Raw genomic sequence first — 20,791 nt, 5'->3', positions numbered from 1 at the left:
GATGGGGCTGGAGAAATGTAACCACTTAAATTCATAGACAGAATATGGATACAAGGACCAACAATCTATGATATAAAAATATACTTTCAACCATTTGAGGCTATACCGTAAGTTTACAATTACATTGTTTATAAACAATGTAGTAAAGCACTTATATTTTGGGTTGTGATGGGGTAGGCGAGTTTAACTAAGTTCATGTGGCATTTAGAAGTTATATTCTTCAAAAATTAATGGATATTGGGGTATGGATGCTAAAATGTGTCGAAAGTGTGACAGGGATGCTGGTCCATGTTGACTCCAATGCTTCCCACAGTTATGTCAAGTTGGCAAGATTTCCTTTGGTTGGTGGACCATTCCAAATAGATACAGGAAACAGTTGAGTGTGAAAAACCCAGCAGCATTGCAGTTCTTGACACACTCAAACTGGTGCACCTGGCACTTACTACCATACCCTGATCAAAGGCATTTAAATATTTTGTCTTGCCCATTCACCGTCTGAATGGCACATATACACAATCCATGTCTCAAGGCTTAAAATCCTTCTTTAACCTGTCTCCTCACCTTCATCTACACGGATTGAAGTGGATTTAACAAGTGACATCACAGGTGTCCCTGTTATGTTTTGTACTCTCAGTGTATATTATTAATTTAAAATTCCAAAAATGGACGCACCAATTGCAGATTGCCCCTTAATGCCAAAATCATTATTATTTAACCACCATCTCTCATTTGCGTATTCTTGCACTTGTGCAGCCCAATCTTTGCCGTGTAAAAGTCAATGTAGGCTAGGCTTAAAACGCACAAGGCTAAGCCAGATCAATAAAAGCAGGGTTATTCCTACAGTGGAAGAGTTGTTTGATATATTTTTGATATTTCCTAAAGATTCTTCCAGTTAAAGAGACAGTTCCCTGAAAAGTGAAATTAAAGGAACAGTTAAATTAACTAAAGTCAAAAAAGCCTAAATAATAATAATTTAACCACCATCGCTCATTTGCAAATTCTTGCACTTCTGCAGCCCAAACCTTGGCTTGTCGGCTAGGCTTTAAATGCAATTTACCCACAAAACAATGCGTGTCGTTTTAATTGATCTGGTTGAGCGTAATAACACCAGGGTTATTCCTACATTGGGAGAATTGTTCAGTATTTCCTAAAGAGTCTTCTTACTGCATGTGCATAGACTATCATCTCCGTTTTAGTGGTAATGAATGACAGCCATAATCTCTGACACTGAATCAGGCTACTAATCAACCTAGAACAAGTGTGGTAGCACATATTTCCATATTGAACCATGATAGGTTTATGCTTTCCTGGAAGTAGCAGGAAACAAGTGAAATGGTTAGTGTAATTGATCGTTAGACCGATATAACCCAATCCAAACGCACATCATTATAATAGTCCATGTTGTAGACTGTGGGACCGCAAGACATGTTATCATTTATATCAAAGGGGGTTTATTTAACCCTTCCAATTATTAATTTTGTCTATAAAACTATCCCCGATCCAGTGTAAAGAATAATAAAATAACTAAACATTTGTCTGCGGACCCATCACATATTTTTGCTTAAACTATCTGAATGTACGGGTTTTACGCCCCAACTAAACTTCTGGGAGAGCGCGATGATCCCCTTTAGATTGTCTAGCAACTTGTTCCCTCAGTTAATCACATCCTATCTAGCCAAATCACCAATGGCACCCCACCCATAATGTACAACGTTGCACTCTGAAACGAACCCTCCCCCCACGCAATAGCAACGACACCGCAGGAATCCTTTTATTTTCTAAACGTGAAGAAGGCAGCTCATAACAAATTAGGCTACTTCATTACAGAATGAATTTCGTTCGTAGACTACAAATTCACAGTTATGCGACTGATGCCACTATGGGCCACCTTCTCTTCCGGATTAACCTGTTACGCAATGTCTGCAGACGACGACACGCACGGCGATAAAGTAGGAACGCCAGAATTATTTGGTAGCACAGACAATCTACTATATTAACAAGATACTTCAGTGGCCTCTCTAACGATGAAAACAAACGTCTTCAAAAATCAAAGGCAATCGGGGGAGCGGCAAGATCAGGTGGGACCATTCTAGCCAATGAGAGGGCAGATACGCGGGTGCAACAGGCACAATGGTTTCCACTAGTTACCACAGCCAAAGTCAAAATTGGCTATATGGGTCATTCTTGGGCGCGGGCAATATTTCAGTCCCTCTGACTTTTTATATTATATTTCAAGTATTGGGTCCCAAAAATGAAATGTTAAAAGATGTTGTATATATATTGAAATGTCCAGTATAATGAATTGAAATAAATATACATTAATTTAAACTTTATTATGAAAAAAAATAATATTTTTTTAATTGACACTAAGAATTGTGTCATGTCCCCCAGGCATTTCACTTAATTTTTACTTGGGAAATGACTAGTAAAATGTGTACATAATTCATAAATATTGCCATTAATGCAAACATATATTTGTGTTCTTTTGTTGAGAAAGCATTTTAATCAAATAAATGCATAACTATTGATTCAAAATCACACAATTCCGCTCTGGCCCTCTGTCTACAACCCTGTCACGCCAACCAAACTCCGTCAATAAAAATGGTCAGTCCACCCTTATGTGCCATCATTAACAGGAAGTTACATCATTCAACAATTTTAAACTGCATGGTACAGAAACAGGCAAGTAATCACATTTTTTTATATCTGTATAAAAACATTTTAAAGTCAGGTAGGGATCATCGATCAGACCAACTCAAACCCGTTACATTAAATAACGATGGAAAACTAGTACTTATCAAAATTATACTTTAACCCATAAAAATATACAATCTATTAATTTCATGAACACTATGTGGTCTCCTGTCCTTCACCACATGAGGAGCAGAAGCCATTTTGAGCAAAAACCTCAACCCTTTCACATTTCATTGTAGCAGGGTTGCTCTAGATCCTAAACTACTCAAGGATTATAGTGGTTACATGTATATATTCTAAGGCACAAAGGCCCTCCTTCTATGTAAACACCTCGATCCAGTGCTAGACTACCTTCAGGCCACACATCCACAAGTGTCTGTATTGCACTTTTTCAGGGATGGGCCTTGCACACAGTATAAGCAGAGGCAACTTCCTGCTTTTCACAACAGAATTACACAAACGTGTATTCAAAGCTGGTACATGTAACTTTTTTGAGTCAAGCCATGGAAAAGGGGCTCCTGGTGGTGTGGGAGGAGCGTTGAAGAGAACGGAGGACAGGTTGTCTCTGTGAGACAAGCACATCAGTGAAGCTGTCCTTTCTGAAGAGTGCCGATGTTGAACGTATGATGGAGATGATGCCAAGCCCGATAAAAGCGGTGCCCTCCACCATGAGAATACACCAGGTCATCACCCTTGCTCCTGGTGAGCTGATGTCTCGTGATGTCGGCTGCCTTTGTTCAACAAAGAAGGACCTAAACTGTACATGCTTTAACTCACTTCAGTTTCAGGCTGCTCCAGAACAGCCAACCAATGAGGGAAATCCACAATCTGTGGATGAAATCCAGTGGGGAAATCCAGGTCATCTTGGACAGTGGTGTGTAGTGGAATATTATGATGACCTTTACCCAGGCATCATCCTCGGCACGGATAAAATGAGTGTACAAATGAAATGTATGCATCGTGTAAAACCAAACAGATTTTTTTGGCCTTCTCGAGACAACATCCACTAGTATCAGTTTGATGAAGTCCTTGATGATTCCACCCCCACAGCGTGTGACATCCCACCACGTAGAGCTTGAGAGAGATCTGTGGGCCAGACTCTCAGGAAGAAAACCATGAATTAATGAATATGGTGCTCCTGGGAAGAAGGATAGTCATGCTGATACTAGTGCTGTAGTTACAGCTGTTCTAGCATTCTAAATGCCATTGGAAAATGTTCCTACAGTTTGATGACACTTTTCTGATGAAACCTGTTGAATGTTATTAATTAGCTTAATCTTGATGTTTTTATTTGTTTCAATATTTACTGCAGTTTGGTTAATAAAACCCCAATTATTTTTAATATATCTAATTTCCTTATTATATGGTTGCATACAATGACATGCAATGTTTTGGGGTAAATCTTGGGAGGGATTTTGATAGTAAACTCAATACCGTTACAGTATTCAACCATGTCACCCTAGTCTCAACCCTGTCACATGACAATATTTGTTAAATAAAATGGTAAAGATGAATAAATAGGAATTGTAAGTTTTCTGAGTTCAGTTTGAAATGTTAAGGACAATCCTAAAAAGATTTGATAGGTTCAAATTCTAAAATACATTTTATTTAAATTATGATCCCACTGACACATAATGTGTCTATTTCAGGGTTTAATATAGCAAAATTCTGAGATTTTACATACATTTTATATGTATAATTGAATTGGTTTAGGGGACACATGAGCATTAGGTACATGTTGATTTTTATAAGTATCTTTCAGAATCATATTCAGACAACATATTCAACGGGGTTGAAGATAAATGGTTTCCATATCTGACAAAAATGGACAATAAAAGAGCTTTATTTAATGCCTGAGGTGGGAAAATATGTTTTCTTGAAGGTTTAATATGTACTTAATGTTGTGCATTTATTCTTTATTTAAAAACAATATTACTGTAGCGCAATAATGACTCCTGTCATAAAAACATTGTGCTTTTTGGTCTTAAATTAAGGTTAGGCATAAGGTTAGGTTTAAAACAACTTTTTAAGAAGATAAATTGTTGAAATGGGTGGAGTTTATGACTTTGGCTGTGGTGTAAAGACCAGGCACAATTTTATGTTTTCAAAGTTACCAGGATTTCACGTGTCCTACTTATCAGTACACTCGTAACAAACTAATCATTACGAAACTTCTATTTGATCAAATAAGCCACGTAGCAATAAGCCCTTCATATTTTAACCAAATTCGACACTCATTGACCACCATACAAAAACGAATGACTTGGTGAACGAAAAACGCCACCTGCTGGAGAACACCGATTTCTGGCCCAGTTATCCTTCTCGTTTAGCCCTTTGCTCTTTGGTGATAGCCTAGCAACTACATCTTTTGAAATAGGTTTATTTGAAAGCGCATGAATGTCATATGACTCTTTTTTGTTGTCAAAATCTACCGCAGATTATCTAATCTATGAATTTCTAAACAACTTGGTTATGAACAGGTTCTTATGTTGCAATGAGTAGCACAGCACAAACCGACCCTCTATGAACAAACACCTACCCGACACCCGCCCATAAACACGCTCCCACTGCTGTGTGGGTTACTGTATTGGCTGTTTTAGATTATACATCTCCGTTGATTGGTACAGGGAGTGTCTTTCGAGCGGGCGAGTGCACGGTTGCCGACGAGGTTGACGCCTCTGTTGATACTTTTGGAAGTCGGTGTAGAACAAGACGTTCTACTGCTTCATCGAATATTACTTGTTCAGGCAGGAAACAAAGGTAGGCATTCATAACATCTTCTTATGCATTTCAGGAGAGTTGCTTATTATGCCTTAAAGCTTACATGTGTGTTCATCGCAAATCCCCATTGTGTTCTGCAACAGTAACCATTGTTGGACTAAACAAAAGCTATTGGGGTCATTTAAACCATGAAACGGGAATGTACACTGCACAATGCATTGAAATGTTGCTTTCAGATCATTTAATGTTGCCAGAGATGTAGGCCTGTTAAATCATTCACACGTGTGGAGCTTTGTTGTAAAGGATGATAATGACATCTCTTTTCACACCCGGCTCATATACATTCAGGAAGTAGAAAATCAGGATTAACATTAGGTCATTCAGACAGACTGTAAAGTGAGATGTAAAGTTTATAACTTCGTCTAGTCTTTGCCAATGTATCCCTCCCTATACTACCAACTCCTCCTCGTCATATGATGTCCATGTGTGTTATCGTGTAACATTCTGGGGCTGCTCTTTCTGGGTCGAATGATTGAACATTGATACAAAGTTTTCAGAAGAAGCAATGTAGGTTATCTACTCCAAACTAGCACCAGTAACGTTACCGCATTGTTGATTGGTTACATTTTATCTCCAGGGTTGTTTTTTTGTCGAAGTAACTGAACATATCCTACCTGTCATGTATCCCATGTTCACATTCAGATAAATAGTTGTATAAATACATTTTGGTCGAGGTATTTGTTAGACTGAAACTTGTCACCCAGAGTTTATATTATTTTACCTGTTATTTAACTTAGAAAAGTTCAAATTTTAGCTGGCCACCGGAGGACAACATAACCAATGGGATTTGATAGGAGTGACGCCAAAATCAAATCCGGCTTCCGTTTACTTATTTATTTTTTTGGTGCGCCAGAACAATTCACAGTTGAGCTTGCTCAAAGCTGATTGGCAAATGTTGTACTATCAATGGCCAAATGCTTGCTGGCTTCCCTTGCCTTCAATGCTACGGGCGGCAACAATGTCATACTTGTTTGGACCAGAAAGCATCAGATATATGGCCTACATGTAGAGAGACAGAGGGGCGTTGTTTTGCTCGCTCGGATGCTTTCTCCTGTGAGTTACATTCATCCTCTTGCAAATTGATGGAAATTTATGAAACGCAGAGAAACTTAAGATATTTATTTATTTTGTATACATTTGGGGAGTGGGGGGGCTGGCTTTCCTTGGCATCCGTGAATACACGCCACTGGTAAGTGGCGGGTAGCCTACAGGTTTTTGGGCAGTAAACAAAAGGTTTCTAGTTTGAATCCCCAATCAGACTAGGTGAAAAATCAGTAGGTGTGCCCTTGAGCAAGGCACTTAACCGTAATTTCTCCTGTATGTCGCTCTGGATTAGTGTCTGCTAAAAGACTAAAATGTACATATAGCTGGCTAAAATGGTCATAACAGTATCACTCCTGAAATAACTTCCAACGCTCAAAAGGCCTGGCAGTATAGTCTCAAGCTTGCCAGTTGCCCCTTTCTTGTTACCATTGACCCTGACTCTCTCTTCCCTTGTCTATCTCTCTCCCAAGTTCCAGGATGTCTCAGAAGATTAAGGCAGGGTCGGTGGTGGAGATGCAGGGGGATGAGATGACCAGAGTCATCTGGGAGCTCATTAAGGAGAAGCTCATCTTCCCCTACCTGGAGATGGACCTGCACAGGTGAGTTATTACCTGCTGACTGTATTCATTAGTGAACACCGTAGAAAAGCATTTTGTAACGGGAAACGTTTTTCAATGAAAATGAGCGCTACTTATTGGAGAAATTCACGTAGCCCCTCCCAGTTCGGGGGGAGGGGGGTTGGGGATGGGTGTAGAAGACACCAGATGAGCTTGTCAACATCATTTCCCTGTAATTTCCAGGAGTACACACAAGTGATGTGGAAATGCTGATAGTCGCTGTGCACTGCACTACGCTAACCCTTGACACTAGCACAATATCACCAAGGACACACCTGCATATTATTGCGCATTATACAACAGGTGGGTCTAATCCGGATTGCTGATTGGTTAAAAATGCATTCCAGCCGTGTCTATTCCACCAGCTAAATCTGACGATAAAATGCCTATTTACTGATTGTGCAATCCACTGTCTCATCAGCCCAGTCAGTCAGTTGAAATCGTGAATCAGCTGGCATCATTTTTATGGATATATACAAATAAATGTCAATTGAAAAAAGGTAAAATGAAACAGTGCAGCTAGTTTGCAGACTTTCCAGCTTCAGTTTGAAGTGATTGTGTTAGCTGTCTTGTTGACTAACTCCTCGGAACAACAGTGTCCTGACGAGTGAACAAATGTTGTATGCCAGACGAAATCACACCTCATTAGCTCATTGTTATGGATGTATCCAAATAAATATCATTAGAAAACAGCGTAAAGAAATGCAAATGTGGCTACTTGACTGTTATTCTGGCTACACTTTTTGACGCGACTGTAAGTTAGCCGTAGTTGGCTAGCTAGCAAGCAAGGGATAAGAACATTGCCAGCCAGTATGGTAATGGAACATTTAGAACAAACGACTGGGACACGTCCATAGATGAGGAACAAAAAGACTGAACGATTGGGTCGTGTCTCTCCAAACTGATTGGCTTGGGTAGCAACCCTAGATTTGTTTCTGGACTATATCTTGTGGAAGGATGAAATAGTATGAATAAATTCATAAAGTACTTGTTTTTATGAAAATATGTCAATCATTTGAATGTGTTGGTAACCCGTTTTATAGAAGTGATAATACCCGGTGTTTGGAGGATATAATGTCACGGTTTGCCTAACATCACCCGTGCCAATATACCCTCCAAACACCGGCTTCTCTGGCATTATCACTTAAGCCTGTTCTTTATTGTACTCTTATGCTACCCTGTGTTAGATGTCTGTTCAGCATGTGTGGAGTGTTTTTAAGTATTAGATAAGAGAGAAGTGTGCTTCTGTTGTGCTGCCCAGATCAAAGGGGGTTGGTATAATAATTGATCACTTGAATAGACAAATGCATATTCAAATTCTGAGGACAAGTCTGTCCCTAGGTGTAGCATAAAAAGCCATGTGTTATCCAAGCCTGCAGACAATCTGATCACATGACATCAGCAGTCTACTGTAGTTGCTACTCTACTGACTGACCAAGGACAATCAAGAAAATATCATTTTCAAGATGTACAACTCTGGTCTGTATATCTGAACAGTTATAGTCTCATTCTCTAGTACCGTCCATTGAGTTCCCACTCCTCCTTTTTGCACAGCCAATATATGCCCTTTAGACTGTGGACTGATGACACACACACCAGTGTTAATCTTGGCACAATTTATTTTTATTTAGTCTAGTCTTTTTTCATTAAGTCACATTTTTGTCATTTGAATATTGATTCAGTCTAGTTATTGTCAAAATGACAAACAGTGGGCCATTTTAGTAAACTAAAAGCCCTTTAATTGTAGTCACATAAATCACTGACTTCCATGTGCACAAACATCGTTTTCTGCATTACACTCTATTGCATGATTCTCTTCCCAACAGCCAAATTGGCAGAAGAACACATTACTCAGCAGCAGATTGAAAATCCCCCCTTGACAGGGCTCCAGACTAGCATTTTTCTCCTGGTGGCACTGGTGCCAATTACTTTTTCAGTTGGCATCACCAGCCCATGATTTGGTTGCACCAATTTTCCCCCGTGGCGTCACACCATATAAAAAAGGTGTTATCACATCATTCACAGTGCTTTAGACTGTGTAATAGACTACTGAGGTGGTAGGCTATTCAATAAATAAGTTGTTTCATCTAACATGTCCAAGCAGGAATGCATGATTCACTCGGAATGGCCGATGCATGCTTCCTATCTTAAAGCCATATCAAATATCTTGGTTGTAAAATAGTTGCTATTGAGCTCAATATTAAGAGATGACAAATAAAATAAAAAATATAGCCAAAGAAAGTTGAGAACAACAGTAGTTGCATCCAAAGCTTTGTATTTCCCACAATTGCATCTTGAAATGTACAATCAGAAGCCTTTTTTTTTTTCTCCTCTCCCAGTGCGCACATCCGGAGAGAGAGAGGCTCGCTCATTATTGAAACAGGCCCCAGCGAAACAGGCCCAGGAGCTGGGTAGACTCTTTCATTAAAGGAATTGTGAGGATAATGCACTTTACTGTTTGACCAAATCATGCTTTTATCTGCCGAAAAATAGGACGTTTTGAAACGTTTGATTAATGTGACCATAAGGATGATCAAATGGCACTGAAGCAACCAAGTCAAAATGTGACTAAATGTTTGCAGTCTGGAGCCATGCCCCTTGACATACTGTAGCTCAATTGCAATCCAAGTTCTGTCAAGTAGTGGTCTGTTAGGTTGGAGCAAACTAACTAGCTAGCATTATAAATATTTTATTACCTGAACATATACGGTATATTGGGATGGTGCGCTTTCAGATTTCTCTTGAGGTTGGTAGTATTTTTCCCAGTCAACTTGTGGTGCCTTTGCTGTCTACTCCAGTGGTGGAATAGCACTTGAGTAAAAGTCTAAAAGTATTTGGTTTTAAATATAAGTATCAAAAGTTACATTTATAAATAATTTCACATTCCTTATTAAGTAAACCAGACAGCATGATGTTCTTATTTGAAACACTCAGACATCATTTACATACAAAGCATTTGTTTTTAATGAGTCTGCCAGATCAGAGGCAGTAGGGATGAGCAGGTATATTCTCTTGATAAGTGTGTGAATTGAAAAATGTTCCTGTCCCGCGAAGCATTCAACATATTACAAGTACTTTTGGGTGTCAGGGAAAATGTATGGAGTAAAAAGTAAATTTTCTTTAGGAGTGTAGTAGGGTAATATAAACTCATCAAAAATAGAAACGTCCTCTCCCTGTCAACTGCGTTTATTTTCAGCAAACTTAACGTGTAAATATTTGTATGATTATAACAAGATTCAACAACTGAGACATAAACTGAACAAGTTCCACAGACATGTGACTAACAGAAATGGAATAATGTGTCCCTGAACAAGGGGGATTCAAAGTCAAAAGTAACAGTCAGTATCTGGAGTGGCCACCAGCTGCATTAAGTACTGCAGTGCATCTCCTCTTCATGGACTGCATCAGAATTGGCTAGTTCTTGCGTGAGATGTTACCGCACTCTTCCACCAAGGCACCTGCATGTTCTCGAACATTTCTGGGGGGAATGGCCCTAGCCCTCACCCTCCGATTCAACAGGTCCCAAACATGCCCAATGGGATTGAGATCCGTGCTCTTCGCGGGCCATGGCACAACACTGACATTCCTGTCTTGCAGGAAATCATGCACAGAACAAGCAGTATGGCTGGTGGCATTGTCATGCTAGAGGGTCATGTCAGGATGAGCTTGCAGGAAGGGTACCACATGAGGGAGGAGGATGTCTTCCCTGTAACGCACAGTGTTGAGATTGCCTGCAATGACAACAATGATGCTGTGACACACCGCCCCAGACCATGATGGGCCCTCCAAATCGATCCTGCTCTAGAGTACCGGCCTCTGTGTAATGCTCATTCCTTCGACAACAAACGTGAATTCGACCATCACCCCTGGTGAGACAAAACCGCGACTCATCAATGAAGAGCACTTTTTGCCTAACTCGGGCAGTTGTTGTTGCCATCCTGTACCTGTCCCGCAGGTGTGATGTTCGGATGTACCGATCCTGTGCAGGTGTTGTTACATGTGGTCTGCCACTGTGAAGACGATCAGCTGTCCATCCTGTCTCCCTGTAGCACTGTCTTAGGCGTCTCACAGTACGGACATTGCAATTTATTGCCCTGGCCACATCTGCAGTCCTCATGCCTCCTTGCAGCATGCCTAAGGCACGTTCACACAGATGAGCAGGGACCTGGGCATCTTTATTTTGGTCTTTTTCAGAGTCGGTAGAAAAGCCTCTTTAGTGTCCTAAGTTTTCATAACTGTGACCTTAATTGCCTACCGTCTGTAAACTGTTAGTGTCTTAACGACTGTTCCACAGGTGTATGTTCATTAATTGTTTATGGTTTATTGAACAAGCATGGGAAAAAGAGTTTAAAACCTTTACAATGAAGATCTGTGAAGTTATTTGGATTTTTACGAATTATCTTTGAAAGACCGGGGCCTGAAAAGGGGACTTTTCTCTTTTTAATGAGTTTGGAGAGCTGTTCAATCTCTCCAAAAACTCTTGCCCATTCCATTTACTAGTCAGATTTTAGTCTGAGATAATTTAGTCTAGTGTCATTTTCATCAACTGAAATTAAAAATTATTTCCATTGAGTTTTTTCTGGGTCTATTTAGTCTGTTATCTTCTAGTTAATTGCCACTGAAAATAGGTGTTTGATGAATTTCATTATTTTTGTTGACAGAATTAACACACACACACAGGAGTTCAGCTGCAGTGCAGTTAATATCACAATTCACATGACCTCACCCTCTGTCTTAACTCAACTTCAAAACTGAGTTTTGGACCGTTAAGTTAAAGGCCCGGAATATATCCATAAGGTCGGTTTGTAAGAGCTTATGAGTTCGTGCTTTTTTCCCACAATATTTTCAGTATTAATGCAAGAAGATAAGGTGTAATAGTAATTATATGAGCACAGTCAAGTCATACAAACCTCCAAGCGTTCCAAACCCATGACCTAACCTCTATCATTACAAATGTCCAGGGAAGTTTTTTATTTTTTTAGTAATTAAAAAAAAAAATCAAATTGTGGCATCTGTGAAGTTGGTCATGCAAGAATGCCTAACTGATAGCTTGAGGTGGGGGGGCTTCTTGGTGGGTTGTGTTATTCCTGCTGTCTCGGTTTCTGTGTGTCTGTAGGGCACCCTCATTAGTTTTAGGAATGGATTCATTGTGGTGGGGGATGTGGTGTGAGTGGAAGGGTCATTTTGGTCAATCCCTCAGACTTCATAAACAGCCCTCTCAGGAGGCAGTGCAGCTTATCTCCATCACACACAATTACACAAAGCCTGTAGTGCTGTTTCACACCGTCTCAGAGATTGTGTGTGGTGTTTCACAGTGACATTGAGTTACACCTCTACTGTGTGCTGATCTGTGGTTGTGTATCCTAATATTTCTTATCTAACGTACAGTATTTCTGTGGTGCAGCACATTGTTGTAATACTAGGCTAAGGAGGAGAGGAGGGGAGTGGAATGAGAACTGGATGAAGAGTAGTTTCTGAAGGCCTCAGTTTCCACAAGGAAAGGCCTACAAGCAAATTCTGGGTATTTATGCTTAGTCTTGTCTTTTAGGAAGTACGTGTGCACACAAAGTTCTATTTTTGTGGGGTGATGAAACTGGTGTTCCTTCCTACACTACCTTGTTGTTGTGAGCAGAGCATCCCCATCCCTTGCGAGGATGTGTTGGGTCTTTCAGAGGAGCAATTAATTTGTTCAGTCACGCAGCAGCGGGTAAAGATGGAGTTTTGTCTGTTAGAATCTTCAACAGTGCCTTCAGAAAGTATTCATACCCCTTTACTTTTTCCACAATTTGTTAATAAGTAGGATTAAAAATGTTTTTAATTGTATTTTTTTGTCAATGATCTATACAAAACACTAATGTCAAAGTTGATATGAAAAGGGGGGGGGGGGGGAAACACTAATACATCTTGATTTTGGTAAGTATTCAACCCCCTAAGTCAATACTTGTTAGAATCGCCTTAGGCACCGATTACAGCTGTGAGTCATTCTGGGTAAGTCTAAGAGCGTTCCATACCTGGATTGTGCAACATTTGTCCATTTTATTAATTCTTCAAGCTCTGTCATATTGGTTGTTGATCATTGCTAGACAACCATTTTCAGGTCTTGCCATAGATTTTCAAGTAGATTTTAAGTCAAAACTGTAACTCGGCCACTCAGGAATATTCACTGTCTTCTTTGTAAGCAACTCCTGTGTAGATTTGGCCTTGTGTTTTCGATTATTGTCCTGCTGAAAGGTGTATTAATCTTCCAATGTATGATGGAAAGCAGAATGAACCAGGTTTTGTTCTAGGATTTTGTCTGTGTTTAGCTACATTCTGTTTGTTTTTTATCCTGGTAAAACTCCCCAGTCCCCAAGCATACTCATAACATGATACAGCCACCACTATGCTTGAAAATATGGAGAGTGGAACTCAGTAATATGTTGTATTGGATTTGCCCTAAATGTTACACTTTGTATTCAGGACAAGTGAATGAATTGCTTTGCCACATTTTTTTCTTCAGTATTACTTTAGTGCCTTGTTGCAAACAGGATGCATGTTTGAGAGTATATTTTTATTCTGTACAGGCTTCCTTCTTTTCACTCTGTCATTTAGGTTAGTTTTGTGGAGTAACTGTTTTTCATCCATCCTCTGTTTTCTCCTTTTACAGGCATTAAACTCTTAACTGTTTTAAACTCACCATTGGCCTCATGTTGAAATTCCTGAGAGGTTTCCTTCCTCTCCGTCAACTTAGTTAGGAAGGACGCCTGTATCAAATCAAAGTTTATTTGTCAAGTGCGCTGAATACAACATGTCACTGAATTTACAGTGAAATGCTTACTTACAGGCTCTAACCAATAGCGCGAGGAAAAAAAGGTGTGTGTGTGTGCCAAAGAAATAAAACAACAGTAAAAAGACATTTGAAAATAAGAGTAGCAAGGCTATATACAGACACCTGTTAGTCAGGCTTATTGAGGTAGTATGTACATGTAGGTATGGTTAAAGTGACTATGCATAAATGATGAATAGAGAGTAGCAGAAGTGGAAAAAGAGGTTGGCGGGTGGTGGGACACAATGCATCTTTATAGTGACTGGGTCTATTCATACTCCATCCAAAGTGTAATTAATAACTTTACCATGCTCGACGGGATATTCAATGTCTCCTTTTTTTTTTACCCATCTACCAATAGGTGCCCTTCTTTGCGAGGCGTTGAAAACCTCCCTGGTCTTTGAGGTTGAATCTGTGTTTGAAATTCACTGCTCTTCTGAGGGACCTTACAATTATCTGTATGTGTGGGTCATTCAAAAATCATGTTAAACACTTATTGCACACAGAGTCCATGTGATTTGTTAAGCACATTTTACTCCTGATCTTAGTTAGGCTTGCCATAACAAAGGGGTTAAATAATTATTGACACAGGACATTTCAGCTTTTCATTTGTAAAAATGTCTAAAAACATTATTCCACTTTGAGGTATTGTGTGTAGGTTACTGACAAAAATGTTAACCGAAAGGCTTTGTTTCCTGGGTCCCATGCTGTTTTGCTACAGTGTGGCTCTGTGAACTGGTAGAGCAGGGGACAGGGAACTCATGGTGAGGTGGTTCAGTCATCTGAGGTAGCGGTTTGGATTGGGAATTCCCACGGACTTCATTATAGAAGGTTTAAAACCACGAGTCAGGTGAACTACTGTTCGGCGGTCTGGGGAAATGCATCATCAAGTGAAGTTAGGAGGCTGCAGAATGCACAGAACAAAGCAGCAAGGATTGTTTTCAGGTGGAGATATGATTCTTCTGTTGCAGGTCATGCTCAGTGTTCTTGGTTGGTCATCAATCGACAAGACAATTGGGAAAAAAACATGCTTATTTTATTTCATAATATGCATCATTTAAAACGGCCAAGTTCTATTCACAACGGTATTCAGTTGGTAAGAGACAGACATTCTGTAAATACTAGGAATAGATTGTCCACCATCTATGCATTATTCAGACAGAAAAGAGAAATAAGCAAAATAACATTTTGATTTAGAGCCATAAAGAAATGGAATAAATTAACTGAGCAAACTAGAAACCTTTCAATATATACATTTAAACATTATTTTAAAACAATTTTAAATATAATACATAGAAATGTTGTGGGACTATAGTAGATGAAGAATCAATATTTTTTAGATTGAGTATTTATTGGGTCATTATGTTAGTATATTATGCATGTTTGTAATAGTGTGTTATATGTGAAAATGTGTTTGTATTTTAATGTTTAAGGACTGTTTAAGATTAGTCCAAATGGGGACTAAAATAGATCCAAATCAAACTTAAAAAATACACCAATTGTATCATAATTAAATATGATTGTATCATAGAATAGCCAACTGTAAAACAAATAATAATATGTCAGAGATTAGTTTCACAGGCCCACACACTTTTCATGGCATTTGCCCGACTGTAACTAAATTCTACTTTCTCCCTACCCCCTTCCCTGCCCCTCTCTTCTGCTACCCCCTCCCTGCACTTCCATCAGCTACGACCTAGGCATGGAGAACCGAGACGCCACGGACGACAAGGTTACCGTTGAGGCGGCGGAAGCGACGCGACGATACAACGTGGGCATTAAGTGTGCCACCATCACGCCGGATGAGAACCGGGTGGAGGAGTTCAAGTTGAAGCAAATGTGGCGTTCGCCCAATGGAACCATCCGTAACATCCTGGGAGGCACCGTGTTCAGGGAGGCCATCATCTGTAAGAACATCCCTCGCCTTGTGCCCGGCTGGGTCAAACCCATCATCATCGGCAGGCATGCCCACGGAGACCAGGTAACCTTTTACCAACCGTTCAGCAGTAGAACCCTTACTAACCATTCATCAACCCTTCTTTACTCCCTACACCCCTAATGAGTCTCAAGGTCGCTCTCTAGGCCCTTCTTCCTACCTCGCTTCCTTAAATCTACCATTTTTTAAGGTAATTGATTCCCTCAAAGGTGGAAGGATGGATGCTAGGCCGTAGGTAGACGACGCAGTGTTTATTAGTTCCTTGTATCTGTTAACACGTTTTCAATGAAGGGAGATCTTGTACACAGGTCTCAAAATCAGTAACCGACCCAGTTGATCACATGTTAACCTCATGCCGACTAGAGCTGTGGTTGTCAGGCCTGCTCACAGGGAGACAGATGGTCAGGCAGGGGCCTGGTGTTGTCGCTGAAGGCTCAGTCAGTCACTGATTAAGTGGATCTGTTGCCCTTTGGACCATGATGTTGATACTTGTCTCCCTGGATCCAAGTCTGAAACTGCTACATCATTCATACTGTACAGCAGCTAGAGGATAATAGAACATGTACTTGGCACCATGCCATAGTTAATATGATCAAATGACAAATGAGGTGAGCGCTGGGTTGGTTACTGATTGTTGAGAATCGTGTCACGTTACGGCCTGGATGCATGATACATGTTTTGTTTTACTGCTATTTCTCGATTTGCTTGTTCTGCTGCATCCACACTCCTGATTTGGTAGAAGCCATTCGGAATAATGTTTCATATTAGCCCAATATACAACAGCATTGTAACCTGTCATCTATTCATAAAGAACTGTTAGCATATCCCTCTGAGATGCCCTTGGAGAGTGGGGTCACAACCAGGGTCTGCCATTATTGCCTGTTGCATCAGACAGGGGGTGGCATTGCTGTTTTCCTCCACTAGATGGAGTCCTGTCTGTATTACAGCTATTGACCTGTTCTCCTGCCTCTTTTCACAGTACAAGGCCACAGACTTTGTAGTACCAGGGCCTGGGAGATTGGAGATGAAATTCACACCCAAGTCTGGGGAGCCAATGAACTTTGTTGTCCACGACTTTGAAGGTCAAGCAACATGTTTACTTGTCGATGAAAATATATATCTTTGTTCTTGTATAGGCAATAATGTCCAGTACAGATTGTCTCCCTTATATAACACTGTGTTAGTCAATACGATGTACCCAGGCTGGCACCATAGGCTATCTTTACATTATGTGTGCAGTGTAAATATTACAAAATGAGACCAGCGTTATCTGATTTAACTCTGCTTGTAGGATAAATCTGCCATGGACCTCCCTTTCCTGAACCTACTCTAGACAAACCTTGAACTTTGATTTAAGGTTGGCGCCATCGTTCTGTTTGAGTGAGAAAAGGCTGTCTTAATGAGGCTGTGTGTGTGTGCATGCATGTTTCTTTGTGTGTGTTTGTGTGATTGTGTACCGTATCTACATGAGAATGATGCATGTGTCTGTCTCTCTGTCCTCCAGGTTCAGGTGGTGTGGCTCTGGGGATGTACAACACCGACAGCTCCATCAGGGACTTTGCCCACAGCTCCTTCCAGATGGGCCTGGTTAAAGGCTGGCCTCTGTACCTCAGCACCAAGAACACCATCCTCAAGAAGTATGATGGACGCTTCAAAGATATCTTCCAGGAGATCTACGAGAAGTAAGACTGCCTAACCGCAGAACATTTAATCAAGTCGGGTAAATCATTATTGTCCCTATTAGCAATATATTTTTCAGGAAGTAGATCATACACATGAAACATGATCATTATCAATAAAAAATGGTTGATATATGGTCAATGGCAGGCAAGCCCCCCCCCCCCAACTACCATGCCTCTTTTCAATGTATGACTCACTAGTTTAGAATGGACAGTTTGAGGTTTAGGTGTGCAAACCCTGTCCTCAGACCTGTTCCCGTGTGTGTCGCAGGGAGTACCGCTCTAAGTTTGAGCAGAAGGGGATCTGGTATGAGCATCGTCTGATTGATGACATGGTGGCTCAGGCCATGAAGTCTGATGGAGGATTCATCTGGGCCTGCAAGAACTACGACGGAGACGTTCAGTCTGACTCTGTAGCACAAGGTGAGATTGTGTACTACAGTAGCTAGCTCTGAGGGATAAACAGTAGCACAAGGTGAGATTGTGTACTACAGTAGCTAGCTCTGAGGGATAAACAGTAGCACAAGGTGAGATTGTGTACTACAGTAGCTAGCTCTGAGGGGTAAACCGTATCATGAAGTGAGTTACTGTTTAGCTAGGCTTTCTGAATGAAAACAATGTAATTGGCTACATTGCTATATTTGCTATATTTCTCACCTTAGCTCTAGGTTTTCAAGGCAGACTATACACTGTATTCTGATTAGAAATTGAGTTACACTTTTAGCAACAGGAGTTCCAGGATAATGAGGAGAATGAGGCAAAAAACAACAACTAAATAAGCAGTCGCCCCTTCTGGCTGTACAAGCTTTTAGCTCTAGTTTGCTGTTCAGCACTTTGCGACAGATGTATTTGTGTGTCCACCAGGCTACGGGTCCCTGGGTATGATGACCAGCGTGCTCATCTGTCCTGACGGTCGTACAGTAGAGTCAGAGGCTGCCCACGGTACAGTGACACGCCACTACAGACAGCACCAACAGGGCAAGGAGACCTCCACCAACCCCATTGGTAAATAGAAAAAATGGTATCTCTATGACTGATAATACCTGCTCTTAAATCCTCTAGTCTAGCTTCTTCCTTTTCACAGTTTTTAGATCTGAATGTACCAGCCAAGAGAAATAAAGGCAATACAAGGACCTAGGAAAAGATGTCCCTTATGTGTTATGGTCGCGTGTGCGCAGCGTCCATCTTTGCGTGGTCGCGGGGGCTGCTGCACCGGGCGAAGCTGGATGACAACGCAAAGCTGCGTGTGTTTGCTGAGGCCCTGGAGGTTGTCTGCATTGAGACCATCGAGGCTGGCTTCATGACCAAGGATCTGGCTATCTGTGTCAAAGGAATGGCAAAGTGAGTCTCACTCACACTCACACTCACACACACACACAGTAAACCTGATTATGAAACTAGACATTCAAACTTTCTTACTTTTCCCCTCTCCTTTCTTAGTACCAAACGCTCAGACTACCTGAACACCTTTGAATTCTTGGATAAGCTGGCGGATAACTTGAAGATCAAGATGTCCAACCAACCCAAACTGTGATCTCCTTAGCTCTCAATTACACACACACACACTGTTGACACCCAGGACTATGGGTCCCAAGCCAACACTAAACCACTGACGGAGGGACTGTTTGACACAGTACTGAATCAATCGTTCCCATCTCCAGGAGTCTGTCTGCTAATGGAGGTTCCTTGTCCAGGAGGAGGGGATGTAGGCTGAGCTGAGGCCCCTCCATCGATCATTCACCACTATAGCAAAGCCATATCTTCTGGTAACACTCATCCAGTCTAAGTGTCCTGAATCTTAACTTGAGATCCATGAGCATAACTCATGTTTATCATGATTTAAGAGTTAAATGTGATTATCCAAGTTAGGATTCTGCCAAGTATGATCTTATGACTGTCAATACATCACATACAGATGGTTCCAGAAATCAGACTGGACACAGTCAGTAATATATTTTGCGATAATTGCACTTTTTATTTTATTTTTTATGACGTGTGTGTTTTTAAGTGTTGTCAGTCAGTGATCAGTAATAGTGGATTGTCCTGCCTGAGTTTGTTTGAGGGTCGTCTTACCCTTGTTGCCTTATTTGTTTTATGTCAAGTAATTGATCCGTGTCACACATAATATATTCCATGTCGACTACTGTGGTAGACGAAAGCCTGCTTGATTTTTGACTGTTCACGTGGTCTTTGATTCACACAAAGGTGTTCTCATCACTTACTCCTTATGGATGGTTGTGTAAGGGGTTGTTGTGGGCCTGCGTGTTATCTTTGTGTGTATAATCCATAGCTTAACACTTTACTCCTCAAATACAGAAACCAGTGTCAATGTACGTCTGCCAGTATCGGGTTGTTGGTTGGTACTCGACGGTGTGTGTGGTTAGAATATTAACTCAATAAATATTTTATTTTATTGTGGTCTTGTGCTTTTAGTTTTTCTTGTCTCTTAACCAATCAATCCAAATGTTTTAAAGGGAAAGAAAGAACTGTTTATCTAGCTCCACTATATCTTCTGGAAATGTGTGGAAATACCATTTTCCTCTTAAAGTTTGCCACCAGATGGTGCCATTGTAATCCATTTGACATTGTCATGACGATGTATGTGCATATTCCTTTTAACTGCTCTCAAAACTGAATATAATGGTAGGTTTGCAAAGTAACACTGGGTACAAAGCAGTATCCATGTAATCATACAAACCAACATGACTATTAATGTACCATATCACAGGTTGTCAGATTGAATCTGACATCCAGGACTGAGCCATTACTCAGTCACTGAAGTGGAATGAATATATCATCTGTAGCTTCTTTAATATCATGCAGAGATAGACAATAGGCGCTTCATATCCAATGTATTATCAGCTGCAGCACAACATCCATATAATCCTAATATATCACTGTATGGATGACTGTCTGGGTGATGCATCCACATTGGGAGTATAGGCCTACAGCAGTGCACTGTCCTCATACACACTCAGGGGCACCCTTGACATGATTAGCTTTTTGCACCAGATGGCATCCACTTGGTTAATCCTAGTGGAAGCCGAGATGGATGGCTAGATAGACACCGAGGAAGGGAAAGCAGAGGCACTTGGTTCTCTCCATCCTCTATTGGATGTCCAAGGTTTCCAAAAAGGTATCCGAGCCTGCAGGGCTGCTACTATTGTCCCAACGTAATTGGATTTTGTCCGGGGGAAGGAAGTCTCATTTGCCAGTCTGAGGCTCCACAAAGATG

The 20,791-nt window shown here is 40.7% G+C and overlaps 1 protein-coding gene across 2 annotated transcripts; it reads left to right on the top strand.

Annotated features, from left to right (window-relative positions):
- Positions 1-4,976: 4,976 nt before the first annotated feature.
- On the top strand, positions 4,977-19,974 carry LOC110520228 (isocitrate dehydrogenase [NADP] cytoplasmic). 2 transcript variants are annotated; one of them, XR_016494782.1, is made up of 9 exons: positions 4,977-5,454; positions 6,990-7,118; positions 15,631-15,922; positions 16,857-16,959; positions 17,382-17,559; positions 17,828-17,979; positions 18,421-18,561; positions 18,641-18,897; positions 18,997-19,974. XR_016494782.1 is itself a non-coding variant. In XM_021597395.3 (9 exons), the coding sequence occupies exons 2-9, from the start codon at positions 6,997-6,999 to the stop codon at positions 19,088-19,090; spliced, it is 1,245 nt and encodes a 414-aa protein (XP_021453070.2). In that variant the 5' UTR covers positions 4,977-5,454; positions 6,990-6,996; the 3' UTR covers positions 19,091-19,974. The 2 variants fall into 2 exon arrangements, 1 of the variants encoding a protein (XP_021453070.2); XM_021597395.3 differs by having other exon boundaries at positions 18,735-18,897.
- Positions 19,975-20,791: the final 817 nt, after the last annotated feature.

The sequence above is a fragment of the Oncorhynchus mykiss genome, chromosome 3 (assembly GCF_057628025.1).
Source record: "Oncorhynchus mykiss isolate SJ-2025 chromosome 3, ASM5762802v1, whole genome shotgun sequence".
NCBI lineage: Eukaryota > Metazoa > Chordata > Actinopteri > Salmoniformes > Salmonidae > Oncorhynchus > Oncorhynchus mykiss.
This window is presented reverse-complemented; position numbering and strand designations above follow the sequence as displayed.

What these genes read in the sequence shown, in the direction of transcription:
- LOC110520228 (XM_021597395.3), top strand. Translation starts at nt 6,997, where the DNA reads ATGTCTCAGAAGATTAAGGCAGGGTCGGTGGTGGAGATGCAGGGGGAT. An exon ending in GACCTCCACCAACCCCATTG is followed by an intron (nt 18,562 to 18,734) that starts GTAAATAGAAAA and finishes GCGTGTGCGCAG; the next exon opens with CGTCCATCTTTGCGTGGTCG. An exon ending in TGTGTCAAAGGAATGGCAAA is followed by an intron (nt 18,898 to 18,996) that starts GTGAGTCTCACT and finishes CTCCTTTCTTAG; the next exon opens with TACCAAACGCTCAGACTACC.